The 20406-nt window shown below is 38.1% G+C and overlaps 1 protein-coding gene across 1 annotated transcript in view; it reads left to right on the top strand.

Annotated features, from left to right (window-relative positions):
* FREM2 (FRAS1 related extracellular matrix 2) overlaps positions 1-20130 on the top strand; it is a gene marked incomplete at both ends in the record, with an annotated part of 129569 nt that extends 109439 nt beyond the window's left edge. Inside the window, 8 exons of the mRNA XM_080613330.1 lie at positions 8650-8842; positions 11114-11218; positions 12355-12482; positions 12567-12701; positions 15233-15359; positions 16709-16896; positions 17795-17941; positions 19618-20130. Of these exons, the coding sequence (XP_080469456.1) occupies positions 8650-8842; positions 11114-11218; positions 12355-12482; positions 12567-12701; positions 15233-15359; positions 16709-16896; positions 17795-17941; positions 19618-20130 (1536 nt within the window). The remainder of the gene's footprint in view (positions 1-8649; positions 8843-11113; positions 11219-12354; positions 12483-12566; positions 12702-15232; positions 15360-16708; positions 16897-17794; positions 17942-19617) is intronic.
* Positions 20131-20406: the final 276 nt, after the last annotated feature.

The following is a 20406-nucleotide window of genomic DNA, read 5'->3' as shown; positions in this document are numbered from 1 at the left end:
TTCCTGGCTCTCTTTCAAGCTCATGTGGAAAGGATGGGGCCACTGTGTGAAATGGCCATAAATTCTCAACTTTGTAACAGATGTTCATTTTGCCAAGGACCCTTCTTCTTATCAGACTTCAGTAGACTTATATGCACAAATTCTTATTTTGTCAGTCCCAAATGGTATAAGGCCTTAACAGATGAGAAAAGTGTGTCATTGTTGAGAGGAACCTATGGGCATGTTCAACAGCAAAGCTATTCTACTACTGAAAGCATAGGTGTCAATGGACATACAGATAGCTAATCAGATAAGTTGATTTTCCCTCTGTTTTGGAATTCTTTTTCTCTTTTATATTTAAATGCCTAAAGTCCACCTTCCCGTGTGAATGTCTGCAGGGAATCATGCAGTCTGCTGGACAAGAAATTGCACCAGGCTCTCTTTAGCCCTTCCTTAACTTCTTAACATTCTACTCCTTTAACTAGAGATTATATATTCTGTAAATTATAAGACGAGAACAAAATGGAGCTTCTGTCCTTCTTAGATACAAAGTCTGTGGTGGATCTGTCATCTCATTGCTCTATCCTAAGTTCTGGCTCCTGTCTGTTATACAGACCTGTTCAAGATCTCTGTCTTGATGTTGGAAGTCTCTGTTGGTGCATCTGCTTGGGGTTGCCCCTCTGCTACAAGCAGATCCTCCTACAGGTGCATTCCACTGGAACCGTATGCCTCTCAGAGGGAAGGGAAAGGCATGCATGTGTGGGATGTAAACCTTACACATTCCCACAAGATAAAGATGACAGCAGTCTTCACTGTTCTGGAAATTATTTAATGTCTTCAACTCATCATTCCTTTTACTATCTGTTTATGCCCATGCAATATGCAGCCATAGATTATTTCCCCCCCACACAATCATAAGCACATAAGCACACACAGCTGCCAAGCAGCTGCAACTCCAATCCTGTGAGCTATGCAAGCCATTTCTGCCACAGTGAAAAGGAAGACTTGATATGAACCCTTTCCATTTTATATACTTTTTTGTCCTTTACAGAAAAGATTGAATAGCTGGTTTAGACAAATGTGTGTCTAAATAAAACCTACATATGTCTATATGCATATAAACAGAGGAGAAAATAAGCACTATTACTATATTTTAGTAAATAAAAAGAACTAATATTTGATTGTGAAGGACATGTATAAATGGTAATGTGACCAAGAAAGATAGTAGTACTTGTTTTAAGCTCCAGAAGTGTTATGTGCTTTAGGTAAGATCACTCATTTAAAAGCAGAAAGAGATGAACATGAGCTATGAGAGCCATCAAACTGCAGCTGAAGTCATCCTTTAGTGCCTTGTAGGTTATGGCTAAAAGGTTACAGTGTATTAAGTGAAATATCAAGCTGAATTACTTCTAGCAGCAAAGCATTGCCCTGAAGCCAGTATGCGCTTCACTGCCCTCCCTGTTTCCCCACCTCCATTTAATTCTTCTCCAGGTTTGGTCTTTATCTTCACATGACCCCCTCCAACTGAGAGGGGAGGCAGTCAGTGCCCTATCTCTGTGGTTGTCACCATTGTTGGTTTTTTCTCCTTCAGTGGACAATTAATAATCCTCCTCTGTGACAGTAAAGCTGGCAGCTATGATTTTCACCATGTTTTTTTAGCATACAAAGGAAGCTTAAATTCTATTATACACAGAGAAAAGATAGATTAAAAAACCCCACTCTTACGACATCCTGCTCGATTGCAAATTTAATAGCTTTGATTTACCAGATATTTTGGCTAGATCTTTAAGCTCAAAATTCTGTTTCTTGATTCTAAATCTGAAGTACCTGTATGGTCGAACAAAGACAGCACTGTCAATTCAGACAGAGATATTTCACAAAAGAAACTGTCAATATATTGTGGGATGTGGACCTCCACTTTATGGGAGCTCTTCCTATTCTAGGGAAAGAAGATGACCTTCAGTCAACAAGAAGTGAGTTCGGAGACCTGCAGCTGGTGTAGCAGTGCTCATACTTTACTGCAAGCTGCAGCTGTCTTAGCCAGTTCCCATGAACTCATGAACTGTCATAATACATACAGAGAAGGTCTTAGTTTTCTTTTTTTTTTTTTTTTCCCCTTTGAGGCCTTTTGCCTGTGACCCATTCTCTTTCTCAATTACTCTGTGCATGAGCAAATCCTGTGTGTCAGATGCAGCACTCTTTTCAGTATACAGCTTGACACTTTGTTCCTGGGGTCTGCCCTTATTCACCACATCTGAGAAATCAGGCACTTAGGTATCTAAATATGGATTTAGATGTGCAGCTTAAAGAATTTATATTTAAAAACAAAGACCTAGTCCTCTTTAAATTGAGCTAGTTCTTTTGGATTATAGTTCTGTTCTGGTTAAAGTTAAGGTCAGGTTTTATAATTAGCAGCAACAGTTCTCTTTTGGCCGACCTTCAGTGTCCGTCTTTAGAAATGTGTATGTCTTAAAAATATGGAACTCACTTACCTGAGGGTTATCTTCCTGTATTTTTAGGTAATTAATAAAGGTTATTAGACTTTACTTCATGGGGACATGTCAAGTACTACAGACATCTCACATTCTCAAGACACATGTGCTAGAACAATGCTAGATATTCATGAAACACAGTTAAAAAAGGGAATAGTGAAAACCAAGCAAGCAACCATCCTTTATTAAAGTATATATTGGAGTGTTGGCCTAGACTTATTTGATTGAGTGTGAAGTATCATTTGATCTCATTTCCTACTGTTTTAACTGCTTTAGCCACACAGTTTGGCACCTGAAGGCTTCTGTGTGATTCTGGCCAAAGATTTATATGTGGATATTGCTTTCCCTAGTTGCAATCTATTGCCAGACTTGGCATAGGGAAGCAAGGAAATTACCATTAAAAAAAAAATTATTAACAGCAACTAATTAAGCAAGTCTTTGACAGAAACAAGAAGGTGAAGAACATATATTAAAATACTTAACTGTATAGCTTGAGACCTTGAACCTACTTTAGTTGAGTAGTTGAGCAATTTGGTTTGTTCTCTAATGAAAATGGTTATTTCTGGCCACAACTGAAAGCATCTTTCTTCCAATATGTTCAGTTCACACTTATGCTACACATGTTATGGCACTGGGTGTTTGAAAAACCCATTGGGAAACAAATTTTAAAATTACCAGTATGTTGCCGCAGCTTCTACGAGGCAGCTCACAGAGTTTTTATTACACCGAAACAGTATCCTTCCAGCTTTAATAGTTCTAGTTTTACCAAAATCGTACTTTAAGGGGAAAAGTCAGCTCTTCTGAAAATCTCACTAGATCTGTAAAATGGAAATAAACAGAAATGTCCATTTTCTTATTTTTATGTTCAGTTCAGCTGCCACAGTCAAGTTTAAGAAAACCCTGCAACTTGTATTCCCTTGACATGGAAGCTCACTAACAGCCAAACCTTTTTTCTCCAGCTGCAAATACACGCATTTTGTGAGCACTGTGAAATAAAAACTCCACTGTAAAGTTAATGCACCAGCTGTGTAACAAAGTCAGATGTTAATTTTTTCAAGGAGCTAGCATTTCAAGGCTGTATTGCGTTCTCCTCTCCATTCAGACTTCTTTAAACAAACCTGCTTTACATTTCACCAGTGATCTACCTGGCTACATGCCTTCTTGGGGCCAGATCTTAGCTTTACCATATTGGTATTGTATAAACAGTTAATTGATAGCAATGTTAATCTTGTGTGACTCAGATTCACAGACATGACAAGTAAATACAACAGAAAATGAGGCTCAGGATAATTTGGAAGGCAAAAATACAATTTTTAGGAAAAGTTAATTTCATTGGCATATACAATAGAAAACATGAACTTGTGTTATTTCTAATTTCTGATTCTGATTTTATTAGTACCCACATACACTGTGCATGTGCACAAAACTGCCAAACTCTGCCTTCTGGAAATGTAGGCCAGATAAATAAAACACAATACAAACGTAGAACACAGTCCAGACCCCAAAGCCTTAGCTGGAAATATTTTTTTTTTGTAAATATTCTTATGCGTTACATGACAGATTTTCAAACTAACTGGAGGCTGGAGGGTGTTACTTAATAAAGTTTGACAGTTTGCATCAGATAGAGGAAAAAAAGAAGGACACCTATAGAAACTACCATTAGTATTTCCTAAGTCTTAAATGGGAATTGTCAACATTCAAAAACAGACCTAATGCTCTGTGATAAATTATCTTGCAAAGAAAATATATGAAACTCTATTTCTTATATCAATGTCCAGTATAAATCATGTTCTTTCCTCACACACATGAATTTTGAGATGCACCTTGAATGATTTGTGATCTACATTTTTTCATACATTAACTGCAAGAGTCTGCTCCCTGCTTGGAAGAATTTTTGTCTTCTATTTTCCCAGGTTCTCCAGAACTGGCATTGTTACAGAGTATTAGACACAATTTCTCCAGCTCAGCTGAGGTGTAGCTGTAGTCTGTATTTCTCTCCTGGTATCACAAGGCTAAAAGTCACACCCACTTATTATTGTTTAAAATTAATGAATATAATTTTGTCAGTACAACTGTTAACATCTCCTGTGCATGGGATACCTAGATACATAATGCACCTGTTCTGTCTCTCCACAGCACTTAAACTGATCCTACACTTACACAGCTCTAAGTTACCACTTAGTTAGAGTTTCATCATGTCACATTGAGATAAAATATGAACAGCTGGCTACTTCCAATAGACTTTGCAGGCAGTGCTGTAAAATAAAGATAACTCAATGGAAAGAATGTTTTCTCATGTTCACCTAAATGACATTATTAAGAGGGCTAGAGAAGTAAGACTCCTCCATCTGTGTAACACATTCCATCAATTCATTTGTTGGAGGGTCTGCTCACTTACTTACTCAGTTTCCCTCTGCAGTTAATTTCTTCTTTATTTTATTTTTATTGTGTCAGAAAGATCCTCTGTATTTCATATAGCACATAGTCCTGTGATTTTTCCTTTCTGACTCCTGAAGTGCAGTATTCCCCTTGTGGCATTTTCCTTTCCAGAAAGAAATGAGAAGGGTTTGTATGTTTTAATTTACTGTTAGGAGAGGGAAAACTATTTATTCAGTGATTGTCTGGCTATCAGTATTGTAGGTTTTCCTCCACACCTGCAAATCTGTGAGAGCCTGAAGAATGGTTTGTGTGCATAGAAACTCAGTCAGCTGGTTTAGCAAGAACTCCTTTCTCTCCTTACATGCCACGAATCTCACATAAGGGAAGCTATACTGATGAAAGCGTGTAGACTTTCATAAGTACACAAATTCCTAGGCTGGGGCAATCAGCCTGCTGCCCACACATCTCTCATGGGTTTTGCCAAAAGACAAGAACCTTCTAAATTCTAGGGTTCTAGAAATGGAGACAATTCTTTGGCACCATGGTTTCAGATTTACCTACAGAGCAGTGGTAATGTATGGCAAAGGAGCAGTGTTTCAGGCAGACCTGCCTCAAAAGGGATCCTACTGCTACATTCTCACCAGTGCAAACGAGCTGATCTCACTAACGCTGTTCTGTCATTGAAAGGAGGTGTCCTGGGTTCAGCAGTGGCAGTCAGTTTTTTTTCTCCTTCTTAGTAGCTGTTGCAGCACTGTGTTTTTGACTTTTGGCCTGGGAACAAAAAACTGATAACACTGATGTTTAGACTGACCAAGGACTTTGTGAGTCTCATGCTCTGCCAGGGAGGAGGAGGGGCCGGGAGGAAGCAGGGACAGGACACCTGACCCAGACTGGCCAAGGAGGTGTTCCATACCACAGCACGTCATGCCCGGGGATGTAACTGGGAGCTACCCGGAAGGGCACGTGTCTTGAATGTGTCTTAGAAATCCCATTAATGGATTGCTTTATGTAAAGTGTATGTGAAGAGGCCCTGATACCTTGTACTTGAAAATCAAGAAAAGATTTGAGAGAAGTTTGTTTTCTTTTACTTGAGGTGGCAGACAATACTGAGGTGGAAGGGGTTTTGTGGGTAACTGTCCTTAATACTCTATATAATATGGTTCCAACACTAGTAAACTTAACTGAAAAACTAATAGGATTTCATTGCCTCACTATTCTTGTTGAATGCCACCACACTGAGGGTTAGAAATTCTTCTGATTTCTAAGCTGTACTTGTCATGGCCATCTTATGCCTATTTGTTCCCATGTCAGCGTCATCTGTCATCATCAGTGGCCCTCCTCTGTTGTTCACCTCCTGATGTTTATAGACAGTGTTCTTATTCCCTCTCAGCCTTTGTTGTACCGGGCTGAACAACCCAGCTATTTTAGATTCCCCTCATCCGATAGTTTTGCCATTCCTGTGTTTACGTTGATTTCTTTTTCTACAGTCTACAATGCAAATCAGGCTTTTTCAAGCATGGATGATCAAAGCTGTTTCAGATAAGCTCTCACTACTCCTCTGTATAATAGCATGCATGCTTCTAATTTCCACCCAATTCCTCAGTTTATCTTAGGATCATATCACATGGAGAGGGTAGGAAGGTCATAGATGTGATCAACTTCACATACCAAAATTTCTTCCCCTCTGTTGTTTCTAACTGATGTCTTTCATTTCTACCAGAAATCCCTGACACTGGTTGCCATTACCTTATACTTTATGCTGTAAAATTTCACCTCATTTCAGTCCTGGTCCTCAAAGTCATTAAATTCTCTCTGTGTTAGATTCCAGTCCTCCTCTACATTATCATGAAATATTATGTATGCTTCCTTTCAAGAGGATAATGGACATATATTAAATTTTCTTTCATATACTTTTATTTCTTCCTCATAAACAAACTGAATTTCAGATCTTTGACTTCAATGTCTACTTCAATGTCTACATATGTGAATGACTTTTCAATAAGAACACGTATGTCACACTACCAAATGTATTCAGTTCTTGATCCTGTTCCAAGAAGTGACAAATGTTCAAGGTTACTCCTGAATCAAAGGCAAACTATGATGCACTGTAGACTTCCACCATAGCTATATTTTTTCATAGATGTAGGAATTCTATATTATTACTTGGAACAATTTAGCAAATCGATGTCTGAAATAGTTCCTCAGATATCATGCAGATAGCCCAAAGATAAACTTGCAACTTAGATAAGACTAAAGGACAATATTTTTGTCTAACTTCAATTTCTCATCCAATACATACAGAGAAGAAACCCCTTTTTTTGTTCCAAATAGAAGTGCTTGATTGTGTTTATATAAAATCAACAAAGAAGCATTCATATAAAATCATCTAAAACTGGAACATTTAATATTATCTACCAGACTGCTTTACTGCACTATACTGTGTTTTTCCAGACACTTTTCTGTCTAATGATAGCACATTTGATGGAACAATGCAAACAATATAATTGGAAAAGGTTTTGGTAGCAGAGAGTGTAGATCAAGGAGTGTCATGCATTGTGGCAGCTATAAACATTTGCCATTATGAACTTTTTAATTAGTTCAGAGTATTTAGTCAGGGTAAGCAGTATATTTGTGGTTTCATAGTATTACTAAAAGTTTTGTCTGGCATTCGAAAATGTAATGCAGCTGTAAGGTAATGGACGTTCAGACTCCTGACGTGCCACTGAGTGAACCCAAAAACAGTTTGATTTTTACACAGCTTGTAAAGTTCTTCGAATGTTGGGGGATTTTTTAATAGTGCAAAACACTCTTTAGAAGCTTGCAAGGTAATCACTCCAGGAAAATGTTCAGATGAACAAATTTGCGTATAGGATTTCTATTGGAAGCAAATGAGAGTTCAACAACATTTATACCTTCGAAAAGTCTCCCACTGGGAGATGATCTCAATGCCTTTCCTTCCATCTCTTTCTAAAGAAATCCAGAATGTTCTAAAAGGATCTGGATTGCACATTTCTAATCAAAGAGATGTGAATGAAAAAGTATTTGTAACAGAACATAAGTGCAAAGTCTCTTCAAAATTTTTGGATCCATATATCATGTAAGAGCTATCTTAAGAAGTGGCAGTTTACTGACACTGTTCTTGCCTTTTTCATCAAAATATATATGAAGAATATGCAATTCTCTGATAATAATTCAGTACAGTGCTATTGTTTTGTATAATACATGCATAACGGATATATTGTTAAATCTATATCAACTTGTGCTTTAGTTCTTCCAGACAGTGACAAATGGTATGATTTGTGTGTTTGCATGAGTGTGGTAGCTACTATCCATGCACAAAGGAAGAAATATTTCCAGAAAAGCATAAGTACAGTCCAGGAACTGTCTTGCAATGACATCTGAGCAAAATAAGGATCTTCCAGAAGAGCTTCCTAGAGGATGGTAGCATAAGAATGTAAGCAGAAGAATTGGTTAAGGCACATAGATAAGACAAACACAAAAGTATATTTGAAAAATTTCCAAAGTCTTTGTTCTTAGCCATGTTGATAAAGTACTTAAAAAAACTGACCAAAAAAAAGGTAAGTCAAAATTGAGGGGTCTATGTTTTATTAGAACTTGAAGGGACATAAGCTTAGCTGAAATGTGGTGGTGTTAATCTGTAATTTGCAAAATGAGAAAAGTTGATTCAGTCACAACATTTATTTCAAGTTCTGTCTTCTTTTTCTCTTGCACTCAGATTACCAGTGCAATGCTGTCTTTCATGACCACTAACCTAAATACATAATTTTCATTTTTATAGGTTCTCAATCTAGTACAGTCCTATGTCACGCTGAGAGTTCCCTTGTACGTCTCGTATGTCTTCCACTCCCCGGTGGGTGTAGGAGGATGGCAGCATTTCGACTTACAGTCAGAGCTTCGGCTGACTTTTGTGTATGACACTGCCATCCTGTGGAAGGATGGGATCGGTAGCCCACCTGAAGCAGAGCTCCAAGGTGGGTGTTGGATTTCTTTGCATTGAACTCATAACAGTTCTGTTACTAAGAGTATAATGTGCACACAGTAAGATGATTTTTTAATAATTCTAATACTAAAAATTAATAGTATATCACTTATTATCAGTTGCAAACACTCTCTCATATCCTAACACTCACAGTTCTCTGCTGAGGTGCTTAGGGTAAAGTTGGCATCAGTTTTGTTACAAAGAAAGATAATTGTCTTGTTGAAGTACACATGCAAAAACTAATACATTTATTCGTACTCAGAACTTCAAGGTTCATTAGGTATCCATATGCTGTTACCACACAAGGTGCTTGCTCTTTAATGAAAAAAAAACCAAAACAAAAAATTTTTCTGTGATATCATATTTTTCTGGCCATGAATGTACAGTTTCAGAAACTTTTGATATTTTGAACACATTAACTGTGAAGCATTCAAAAGATATAGGAATAATTAATGGGTAAAATAGCCTATGTGGTAGAGTAGTAAACTGGGAAGCATTCTTTAAATGTGATAGATATCGTCAATAAGTGTTTGTGACTATAATTAGTCACAAATCAAACTCTGACATTACAGAATTTATCTTTGCAAAAAATTATTTTATTTTTTTAAAAAGTAGAGACATACAGATGTCTGTGAAAATGTATATTTAAACCTATATGCTCCTTTGTTCTATTTATGGAAATTTCTTTGGTACTCATCAACATTAAGCTTATGTGTTCCATATCTGTCTCGGCCTACAGTAGAATACAGGCACTAGCTATAGTTACGTATATACACTTACACAGTTTCAAGACTCCAGTGAACATAAAACCATTCTTTGTTTCTACAAACCCTGTATATAAGCTACAAAAGTCATTGCTATGTGATTTCTGTCCTCATGTTGAGAACAGTAAATGAGGGTGGCAAGGGAATCTATAGTGCATGAAGAATGAAGCACATGTCATGCCATGCCTAAAGAATAAGCAACATACCACAAATCATATGATGTACTAGACACTGACTAGCAACCACATTTAATCCTCAGCTATGTGGCACATCTATGCCACCATTTTCCTGTCTTTAATGCTTAATATTTTATTTCTCTGTTTAAGGAACTGATGGCCAGTTGTTTGCAGATGCTGAACACTGCAGCTCTCTTTGAGAACATCTAGAACAAGATGTGTGATAAACATAGTGAGGCAGTGGAGGATAGACCCCTACCATATCCCAAACTGATTTGGGCAGTATTTTCTCACTCTGCGGCCTTGTACAATGAGCAGCTGTTTTTCTGGGAAGGGAGGGATTAACTAGTCTCCAATTTATTTCCATGCCTCTGGATAGATATAATTGTTCTACGTATATTCTACATATGACTGTAAAACAGTCAAGGTCTTCTAAAGCCATATTTCATACATGTATATATATTTCTGATGTACCAATAAATATAGTTGGTAGAGGTGTTTTTGTATGGGTGCTATACTTTCACATTGGTGAGAATGTTAGGTTTCTGACACGTTCATGGAGGAACATTCCTCTTTCCTTCTTGCTCCTGGCAAACAGAATGGTGGCACATCACTGGCTGTCTGTAAGGGAGCACTGAAGGAAACGCCTGAACTCTGAAGCTTTGCAGAACTCTAGAGAAAAAAAAGGCTTGGCTGCAAGCTACAGCAATAAACCTCTTCTGACATATAAACAAGACTTTGTAACCTGAAATTAGGAAATATTAGGCCCATGTCTTGGGTCAGATTCATGCCAGAGATAGCAATGCAAAGTCTGTCAGAATGAGTTTCACAGATTCAAGCACCCTCAAACAGATTGCCATGGAAGCCACAACCAACAGCTGGTGGGTGATACCTTGAGATAATAGATAGGAACACACTGATAAAAAGTATCTCTGGAGCAGCTTTCATTGGTAGGAGTCAGCTTGAATACCTAGTGAAAACGTAAGTATTCTTCCTTCTATAGAACCTGCTGGCAGCTCACCATGCTATTACCCAAACACAACTACAGACTGTGCTGTGGACTTTTGCCTACTAGAGCGGCTGTGTGGGTCCATGTCAGTATGTGCTTTGGAAAGCTGAAGCATTGTGAAAACTCTAGGCCCCACTGTATAAATTCTTGCTCAAGAAGAATCTTGAGTCAACCCAAAAGGTACCATTAGGCCACCTCCCAGATAACTTACATGACAAGGGGAAATTAAAGAGTGGGGTTGGTGTTTCACAGAAATGTGATTTATTTGCCATCTGCAAGTGGAATAAAATTTGTAAATTGGTTTCTGCTGCCAGGTTCCCTGTATCCAACCAGCATGCGTATTAGTGAAGAGGGGCGCTTGGTTGTCAACTTCAAGACCGAAGCCCGATTTCATGGTCTGTTTGTCATGTCCCATCCTGGTAAGCTTAATCTATACTTTAGCAGTACTATAAAAGCAAAGACACCCCTCCATATTCACTTTTCTTATTTCTGCTACTAATATCTGATTTTTTTTATGTACTGTGCTGTTCAAATGGGATTTTTCCCACCTGAAAATGGAATGTAAGGGATTTCTTACTTGCTGTTGATGACTGTATTCTGATTGTCTAACTTCATGAAATATACACAAATCTAATGGAAAGAAGATCATTCCGCCTGGCTTATGAAAGATAAAGATCTAGGCCATTGTGTTCACTAGGGATCTATAAGTGTATGTCTTTAATCCAAAAGCTATTATTAATTATTCACTTATGTTGCCCCTATGAATGTAGATAGCATTAAAATTTATTTACTAACTTGAAACCTTTCTAAGTTATTTAGACCTTTTTCAGAGAATGAATATTTTATCACTCTGTTAATAAAATATTCTCACTGCCATTCAGTTAGTCATTGCTGAGGACCTGATCCTGCAATTTAATCTGTTTAAACCCCACTACCTTTATTCAGAATACAGACGTAAATCTGAGCATGAATGCCAGCTACAGAAAAGATTATCTAACTAAATTAAATCTGCTGAGCAATAATGAGAACTGAACAATAATGAGAAGGGACAAAATCATTTTAAGAAATCTCTTTTAGTTTAAGTCAGTTTTATTAACCTATGAAACTCCTTAATAGTGCTTCTACTTCTTCTCAGCTGTCTGCTAGCATGTTAGGTTTTGTCTTTCAGGCAGAGCTGAAAGAGTTACATTGCTTGGAGAAATTATTTTTTGTTCCCTGGGCTGAAATTCCAAGTTTAAAATAGGAGGGATTATAGATCTTTGCCATTCCACTCTCACTGTTTTGCCTGTCTGTTAAATTTAATCTTCATACTGGCTTCTGGTTGTGTAGCCCAAAAGCAACTGTTAATAGACACTTGAACAAGAATCAAGGGGGCCCAGCTGTGTTGACTGTAATTGATTTTGTTAGTTTCAGTTAATAGGACCCAGTGCCCTGTAAAGGTATTAACGTCAACCATGGCATTATGGTTTATGAATTACTGGGAATGTTTTTCAGGCTCTGAGAGTTTGCAGTGAAACACTAAAGGTGACAAATCTGTCTCTTGATATTTTTCTAGCTTCATCTGTAACATCCATGGTTATGTCTGCTGATCACCCGGGCCTGACATTTAGCCTCAGCCTCATCCGAAGTGAGCCAACATACAACCAGCCAGTACAGCAGTGGAGCTTTGTTTCAGATTTTGCGGTAAAACCTCAGCCTTTACTCTATTTTCTGTTCCCCAGACTGTTAGGATGTTTGTGGAACACCTATTTCTCTCTCTCACTTCAGGTTCGAGACTATTCTGGAACATACACTGTGAAGCTGATAGCTTGTACCACTGCTCCACATCAGGAGTACAGCCTACCAGTCATATGCAACCCTAGAGATCCGATCACATTTGATCTGGATATCCGATTCCAGCAGGTACCACCCCAGTGACACCTTTGTCATGTTTTCTTTTCGGTTAGATTCCCGAATTGTCTTTGTGGCCTTGTAATAATAGTGCTAGAAACTGAATTTACTCGCTTACAAACAAACTGATTCCTAAATTGGTGGGACAGCACATACTCCTCCCCTGTATTGTAACCAGTTCTACCCAACTGTGAAAGGCTAATGTATTAGCCCATAGGAAGCTCTTTGACATTGGTCTGGGGGGCAGCTATGATATGAACTAAACTGTGGGAATTCTTTACTTATCTCTTGGCTTTGCTATGACATAGATTTATCAGATGATTAGGAAAATATAAAACTATTATCAGAAAGTTTTCAACTGATACGAAGACCAGAGATAGGTCTCTGGTATTAAAAGTTGAATCTCCAGAGGAGGATTCATTCAGTCCTAAGGTAGGCCTTCTTCACTGACTACAGAGGAAGTATAGGTTGCCAACACTGGTCTCAAAAGTGACACAAATCCCACGCATAGCAATATGGATCACATGGCAACATGGGAACAAGCAAACAACATATCTTTCATGAAGCCCAGCTGTAAAGTTCTGTAGCGAAGAACAAAATATAGAAATCTTTGACTGAAAAAAAATCTGTTGGTTAACTGAACATAAACTGTCACTTTACAGTGTTATCAATAGGGTTAGCGTGATCTTGGGATGTGTAAGGAGGAAGTTATTTCTGGTTTTTGGAGCCAATACAAGTAACACTGGAACAGTGTGGCTGTGGTTTCATGCTCATTAATAGTATAGGTGTATGCTATTAAATCATCTTACAGTGCAAATCCTATCCAGATCAGTCAGGGATACCACAATCACTTTTCTGTTGAATTAGCCAGAGTACACAAAGGAATGTATGCAGTCTTTATGCTTTGATTTGGCATTATGCCAGCTATGGGAGAACAGATGATTCCTGATATGGCATTAAGTCCTAGTGAAGCAGAGAGATGATACTCAGTCTGACATGAAACCTGCCTTCTCACAGCTAACCAGCAAAACATTTTGAAAAATTTACATGGAGGAGGTAAGGCGATTTAAACCAGTTCAGCACTTCAGGTTTTCTTCGGCATTTCTAATCTGCTTCTAGGAACTCTGAAGTAGTTCACAGCAATGCTAAACCACAGCTTGTGCCTGGTCCTAGTATAAACAAGATGATGACAAAGAAAATTCAGAAAAGCTGCAAAAATCGTTGCAAAATGGGTGAGGTAGGAGAGACCTAACTCTTACCTGGAAGAAGCCTAAGGGACTGACTAAGAAGCTGTGGGACTGTTTAGGCTGTTCAATAGCCTGAACCCCAGGCATTTAGAAGAAAGGATTCCAAGAGAATGGAAATGATTTTTTTAACCATTCTTTCTGTGAAAAGGCTATGGGGGTAGGGCTCCTCTTTCTAAAGAATAGTAATGGGTTTATAAAAGTATTTCAGCTATTCATTCTTCTTGCCAAATCCTGTGGCTTTGATAGTCTGGGGACTCTATTGTGAAAAAGAGATTTGAAGAATAAATGTATCGGATGTAGAACCTGCAGAAGTGTTTTCTGTTGGTATTGTTATATCTTATTCCATCAGCCCCTTGTCCATGAGCCAGCAATAATGTTTTCTTTACTGTTTTCCTTCCTTCCTTTCCACACACATATACATATATATTCATTCATAACACACATATGTATGTTAGCAGCTTTTTCATGTGTTTAGCAGCCTCTTACTCTTTTTTTATTTTTTTTGAATGTGTGTGTCTTCCATATTGTTTCCTTAGGCACACTGCATCATTTTGAACTTTGTGCTTTCCCCAATTCACTATACTCTTTCCCTTTTGTTGTGCCATGTCCCTGTATAGTTTGCCTTCTAGCTTGCTTTATGGCCCAGTGAGAACCTGCTGATGGTAGTATTGATTTATTTTGTTCTTGTAATGTAATCAAGGAAGAACCATAGATAACTGTGTCAAATGTGTAAAGATAAATAATATCATAAAAAGGTGTGCAAAGGGTTTTGTGCATTTTCACATGCATGGTCTGATATCCTGCAGCACATCAGAAGAACTGATACTTGCAAATAAATCCTTAGCAACTTGTACTTTCAAATAATTGACAGAGGATCAGAAGCAGAGGTGGGACTTGGATGGAAGAATGAAAACAGGGTAGAGAAAACAGGCTGTGATGAGTCGCGGGCAGGCAAGTTATTGAGGGAAATATTTTCCTGATGTTACCACCACACATAAGTTACCTTAGGCACCTCCTTGGCTGGGATTTGGAAAAATGTGGTGGGAAGAAACAAACCTAGAATCCTATTAAATATCACAGAGGCAGGTAACCCAAAGGTTGTATGCATTTATATCGATTTATATATCAATTTATAGCGATCTATGTCTAGTACAAAGAAATCTTTTTGGTTAAAGTATAATATTGCATGTAGATGTGGGGAGCTGCAAAATAAATGTGCATTAAGAGAAGATCATGCTATGTTTTAAAAGTCATTAAAGAATACTTGTTGGAGAGCCTTATGCTGTTGTGTTTTAGGTCAGTGACCCAGTGGCTGCTGAGTTCAGCTTGAACACCCAGATGTTCCTTCTCTCCAAAAAGACACTGTGGCTATCTGATGGCTCAATGGGTTTTGGGCAAGAAAGTGATGTTGCTTTCTCAGAAGGTATAATTATGCACAGATAATATACATTTCATATGTGTTCCACGTTTTCAGGATCGTGTTTCAGTAAAAACAAGATAGGAGTAAGGATTTGGGCTTGCTGCTTATATTCTTTTGCATTTGCCTTTCCTTAGGAAAACTGCACTGAAACTGTAATGTCTGAAGGTTACAGTACTGGTGCCACTTCTCATAATCTGAGCACTTTGTAAACGTTGTCTGATGTTAAGAACACTACTAGTTGATAAGTGAATATTACACAGGTTGGTTTTTTTCTGTGGGTGAGTGTACTGAGTATGGCTTGGATGGAGTTAGCTTTCTTAATAGCAGCCACTATTAATAACATTGCAGTATTAATAACATGCAAGTGTTTTGGCTGCTACTGAACAGAGCTTGTACAGCATCAAGGCTTTCTCGCTTCTCTCTGTCCTCCACTGAGTAGGCTGGGGGTGGGAAGATTGATTCACCTGACACATTTGTCAGTGGATCTACTTCAGTCCTTTGCTTTCCTCCTGTGCCTCTTTTGCCTGTGTATTACTGTGCCAACACCTTGAATACATTACTGTCTTTTGTGATGTATTTGCACAGACTCTTGAATGGCAGGTACCTGGTCTCTCTTTCTCAAAGTGCACAGTTGCTCCAAATTGTTGTAAAAGCAGCGTGATGTTTCTCCTTTCCTACTCCAGATTTTCAACCTTCCTAATCACTTTCTGTCATATGTATCTGACCACTGCACACAATATACTTTTCTTGCCTGCATAACAATGGCCCAGGTTATTTGTACAGGTCTGGCAAGCACGCCTTAACTTAAACATTATTAGACAGCTGAAATACAATTGCACAGTAAGGAACCAAGCCTCACATAATGTCTGTGTGACTTTTGTAATCTTCATTTCACTTCTACAGTATGCCAGTCTGACCAAGTATAAGTAAAACCTTATGCAGCCTGAACAGGATTCTACTGACATCGAAAATGACATCTCTTTAAGAAGTGCCAGAATTGTCAGGAGGCCAAAATCTACACCCTGGCTTGGTGCAGAGGAGTTTCTTTAAGTCATTTTTAGAGTGAAGAATCCAGTATAGCCCAGAATTAAAACAGACCCTGAACTGACTGAGGTTATAGCAACAGCAGGTGACCTTCTACTGCTGTTTTATGGCTCAGAGTATATGGAAGAGCATGCTCTCTGATCATGACCTTTGAAAACACCATATAGAGGAAGCTGGGTAGCAAGGTGTCTTTGGATAAAATCACATTACGCTGCACTAATTTTTTTTACTAGGCTTATCAGCTTAGCCTCAGTACTGTGCTAAATTTTCCAATGTAATAGAATGTAAACTGTGTGCACTGTTCACAGGTGATATCATATATGGCCGGGTGATGGTGGATCCAGTGCAGAATTTGGGTGATTCCTTCTACTGTAGCATCGAGAAGGTTTTCCTGTGCACAGGAGCTGATGGATATGTACCCAAATATAATCCATCCAACACTGAATATGGGTGCCTTGCTGATTCTCCATCCCTTCTGTACAGGTTTAAGATTGTGGTAAGTGTTCTAATTCTGGGAGGATGAACTTTTTTTTTTTCCCCTAACTTATTTTTTTATCCAAAACCAACTGTTCTTTAAAATGTCCTCCATGGCACCAAATTTTTGGCTCAAACTCCAGGATAACATGAACTGGTGTTTGTACCTTGCCTTTCTCCCTCCTGGTTCTATTCTTTATCTTTCTGGGGACTCCTATCATTTAGAGTTTGACCTAAGTTAGAATCCCGAGATAGCTTTTTCTCTGCATTGTGTATACCTGTTGACCATAGATGGAGTCTTAGGAGACATGCAAGTTAAGGGCTGGATTTTTTTTTATCTTTAGCCATTAAAAAATTAATGTATAATTTAAAGTTAGTCATCCAATTTGCCTCTGTAATCAATAGGGAAAGAGAGATAACTCTAATGATGGCTTAGAATATCTGAGATTATTTCCCTTCTGAAAATAGAGTAAACCTAAATGACTACAGATCTGTTGCCCTACTTTTAGAAATTTAACCTGAAGTAAGATGATTGTTTAATTGTCTAAACTAATTTATATGAGTATCTGTTAATAGAACTTAAAGTTAACTTCTTTAAACTGGGAAATAGATTTACTACTTTATTTTTTTTTCAGACCACATGCATATATCTTTTTTATTTTAGAAATGTTGCTATGATTATTTCGTAGTGTATCCCCTTGGATTTCAACAAATAAAGCATTCAGGCAAAATATTAAATAGAAGTTAATACAAGTCAGGTGTGACCGCAGCTTCTCATGTCTTTTCTGTTGGTGTTACAATGAATTGCATAAAACAATTTATACATTGTGTATAAATATTAGAACTGGAAAAGAAGAAATAAACATGAATAAATAAATCTGTGTTTTACAAACTTTATTTTTCCCTCCATGGCTGTGTAGGACAAAGCTCAGCCGGAGACACAAACCACAAGCTTTGGAAATGTGCTTTTTAATGCAAAACTTGCAATAGATGATCCTGAAGCAATTCCATTAGTTAAACAGCCAGGCTCTGACGGATTTAAAGTAGACTCAACTCCTCTATTTCAGGTATGATTTCTGTAGCTTATTAGCAAGCGCACTGTACCAAGAAAGAAACGCTTACACAAGAAGTGTTGTGAACAGTAAGTCATATTGAAGCCAATAGATTTATCCTGATTCCAGTGACAGTCAAACAGGATTATAAATGCTTAAAAATTTCTAGATATAAAATCTGGAGCACTTATTAAGATTTCTGTGGGAATACTATGTTTTTCCCTTGCTTAACTCCACATTCTAACCAGAAATTATACAAATTATTCTTGTATATTTCTTCTAAGAACTTGAAAAATTTCTTGTTACACAGCATTGTTTTATTGCTTCCAATCTCACTTGTCAAAGATAAAAAGTAAAAGAATCATAGGCATTTATAAAGAATTGAATAAAAATGTAGTTATTACTCAACATTTTCTATGAAATCTGTTCCTTGCAAATTTGCCCATCGTGAAACATCTAAGCACTGGAAATCCTAGAAGGTGACAACTAAAGAGTAAAACTCTTTAATTAGATATAATCCTTCAGCTGTGTGCATTCATCCCTTTAATCAGTGTAACGCAGTCAGGAATTATTTCTTCATTATTTGTCTCTTAGGTATTTGCAAAGCTACATGCAAAACTCAAGTGTATGAATTAGTAGAAAAAATACTGAGACTTTAGTTAGACTAAATTAGACTTCAGGAGACTTTAATGCTACTCCTGGCCACTTCAGTATTAAAGGTCCTATTGCAAGCAATGAAATATTTAAGAGAACAACCTATTTAACAGTAGAAAAAGGGTTTTATAACCTGCGCCCATGAAAATTAAATCTCTTTTTTGTTATACGAAGATTCCATTTCCAAATCCAGTAGGTTTTGGCCCTTGTTCTGTCAAAAGAATGTAAATTTGAAGTAATAACCATATATCCTGAAAAAGGCTTGGAAAAAACAAGAGTAAAATAGAAAATGTGTTATTCATCACAATTACAGAACTTGGCTGCAGCCACTGAAATTATCAGACAGCTGCTTTAAGACTGTATTCAAACAATTCTACTGGACCTTGTGGAAGCCAAATTTATTATGTATCCTGAAAAGAGAAGACAAATTCAAGAAAGGGAACTCTATCTAATGCAGATTGCATGCAATCACAGAAAGGATGAGGTTGTCAAGGACCTCTGGAGATTCTCTGTTCTAACCTCCTGCTTACAGCCAGTTGCCCACGTCTGTGACCAGTTGGACTTTTAATAACTCCAAGGGTGAAGATTCCACAGCTTCCCTGTTGCAATGTTCGATCACCCTGACAGTTTAAAATTCTTTCTTATGTTTAAATGGAACTAGAGACACAGCCAGTGCCTAGTCAGCTAGGAATTAGGCCTGGGATGTTCTCTTTTGTGAACTGTCTACAGCTGAGGTTCTTTTGATGGCCATTGGTACTAACAGTACCAAAAAGATGCCAAGGCTACACCTCTCCATCTGCACCTGATAGCCATGGAGTCTGGCCATGGAGAGGAATGGAAATTATCCCCTCTTAAAATTTTGGCAGAAAACATGACTCCTCTAGTGTACATTCGCACATAGTGGGGGGCTTATATGTGTGTGATTTTGAAGGTACTTGTCCAGACAATCCGTTCAGAACAGTGATTGATTTCCTCTGTATATAGTGCTGTCTGATCTTGTATCCATGTGTTAAATACAAAACATTTTGTCTTTCTAGGTGTCTTCGGGTAGGGAGTGGTATGTCCATACAATCTACACTGTACGTTCAAAAGAGAATGCTAACCGCGGAATTGGCAAAAGAAGCGTGGAGCACCAGTACCACTCGCTCTTGAGTGGTGGAACCTCAGGACTATCCACACAGAGACGTCAGAAGAGGGGAGTTGAGCAGGATCGAGATCTTGCAAAGGACATTGGAGTAGAAAACAACCGAGGAACAAACATACAGCACGTAGCACTAGATCGCACCAGCAAGAAACAGGTCCCTCAAAGGAAGGTTGCAGCCAATGGTGTTCTCCCCAGAGAACTGAATAATCAAAGTCCAGGGGTCAGTGTAGTCACAATCATTGGTGGAGTTGCTGCCATTTTCCTTGCCATCTGCTTAATTGCAATCATTATTTTGCTGCTAAAATGGAAACAAAATTCTGAGAAGAAGGAAGCCAGAAAGGAGCCAGGCAGCAACGAACCAATGATGCTACCATATAATTACACCAGCGACAGCTCAGAGGTTTGACTCCAAGATGGCACAATTCAAGCCAAAGTCTCCAGAGTGCCTCAAAAAGAACTTGAACTGCACTTGGCTAGCAGCAGATCATGATGACTCATGAGAAATTAAGAGTTTATATGCTAGGTGTGCCTGAAATTTTTCATCCTGAACTCTTGCTGCCATCTTCAGCAATAGAAGAATCTACACCAAACCTCCCACTATGCAAAAAGGGTCATCCTGATGTCCCTATATCATGCACTAATCTAAAGTAGCATTTCAAGGAACTGCATTGTAAGGGAGAGA

Source organism: Psittacula echo (assembly GCF_963264785.1).
Source record: "Psittacula echo genome assembly, chromosome: 3".
In the NCBI taxonomy this organism is placed as follows: domain Eukaryota; kingdom Metazoa; phylum Chordata; class Aves; order Psittaciformes; family Psittacidae; genus Psittacula; species Psittacula echo.
This window is presented reverse-complemented; position numbering and strand designations above follow the sequence as displayed.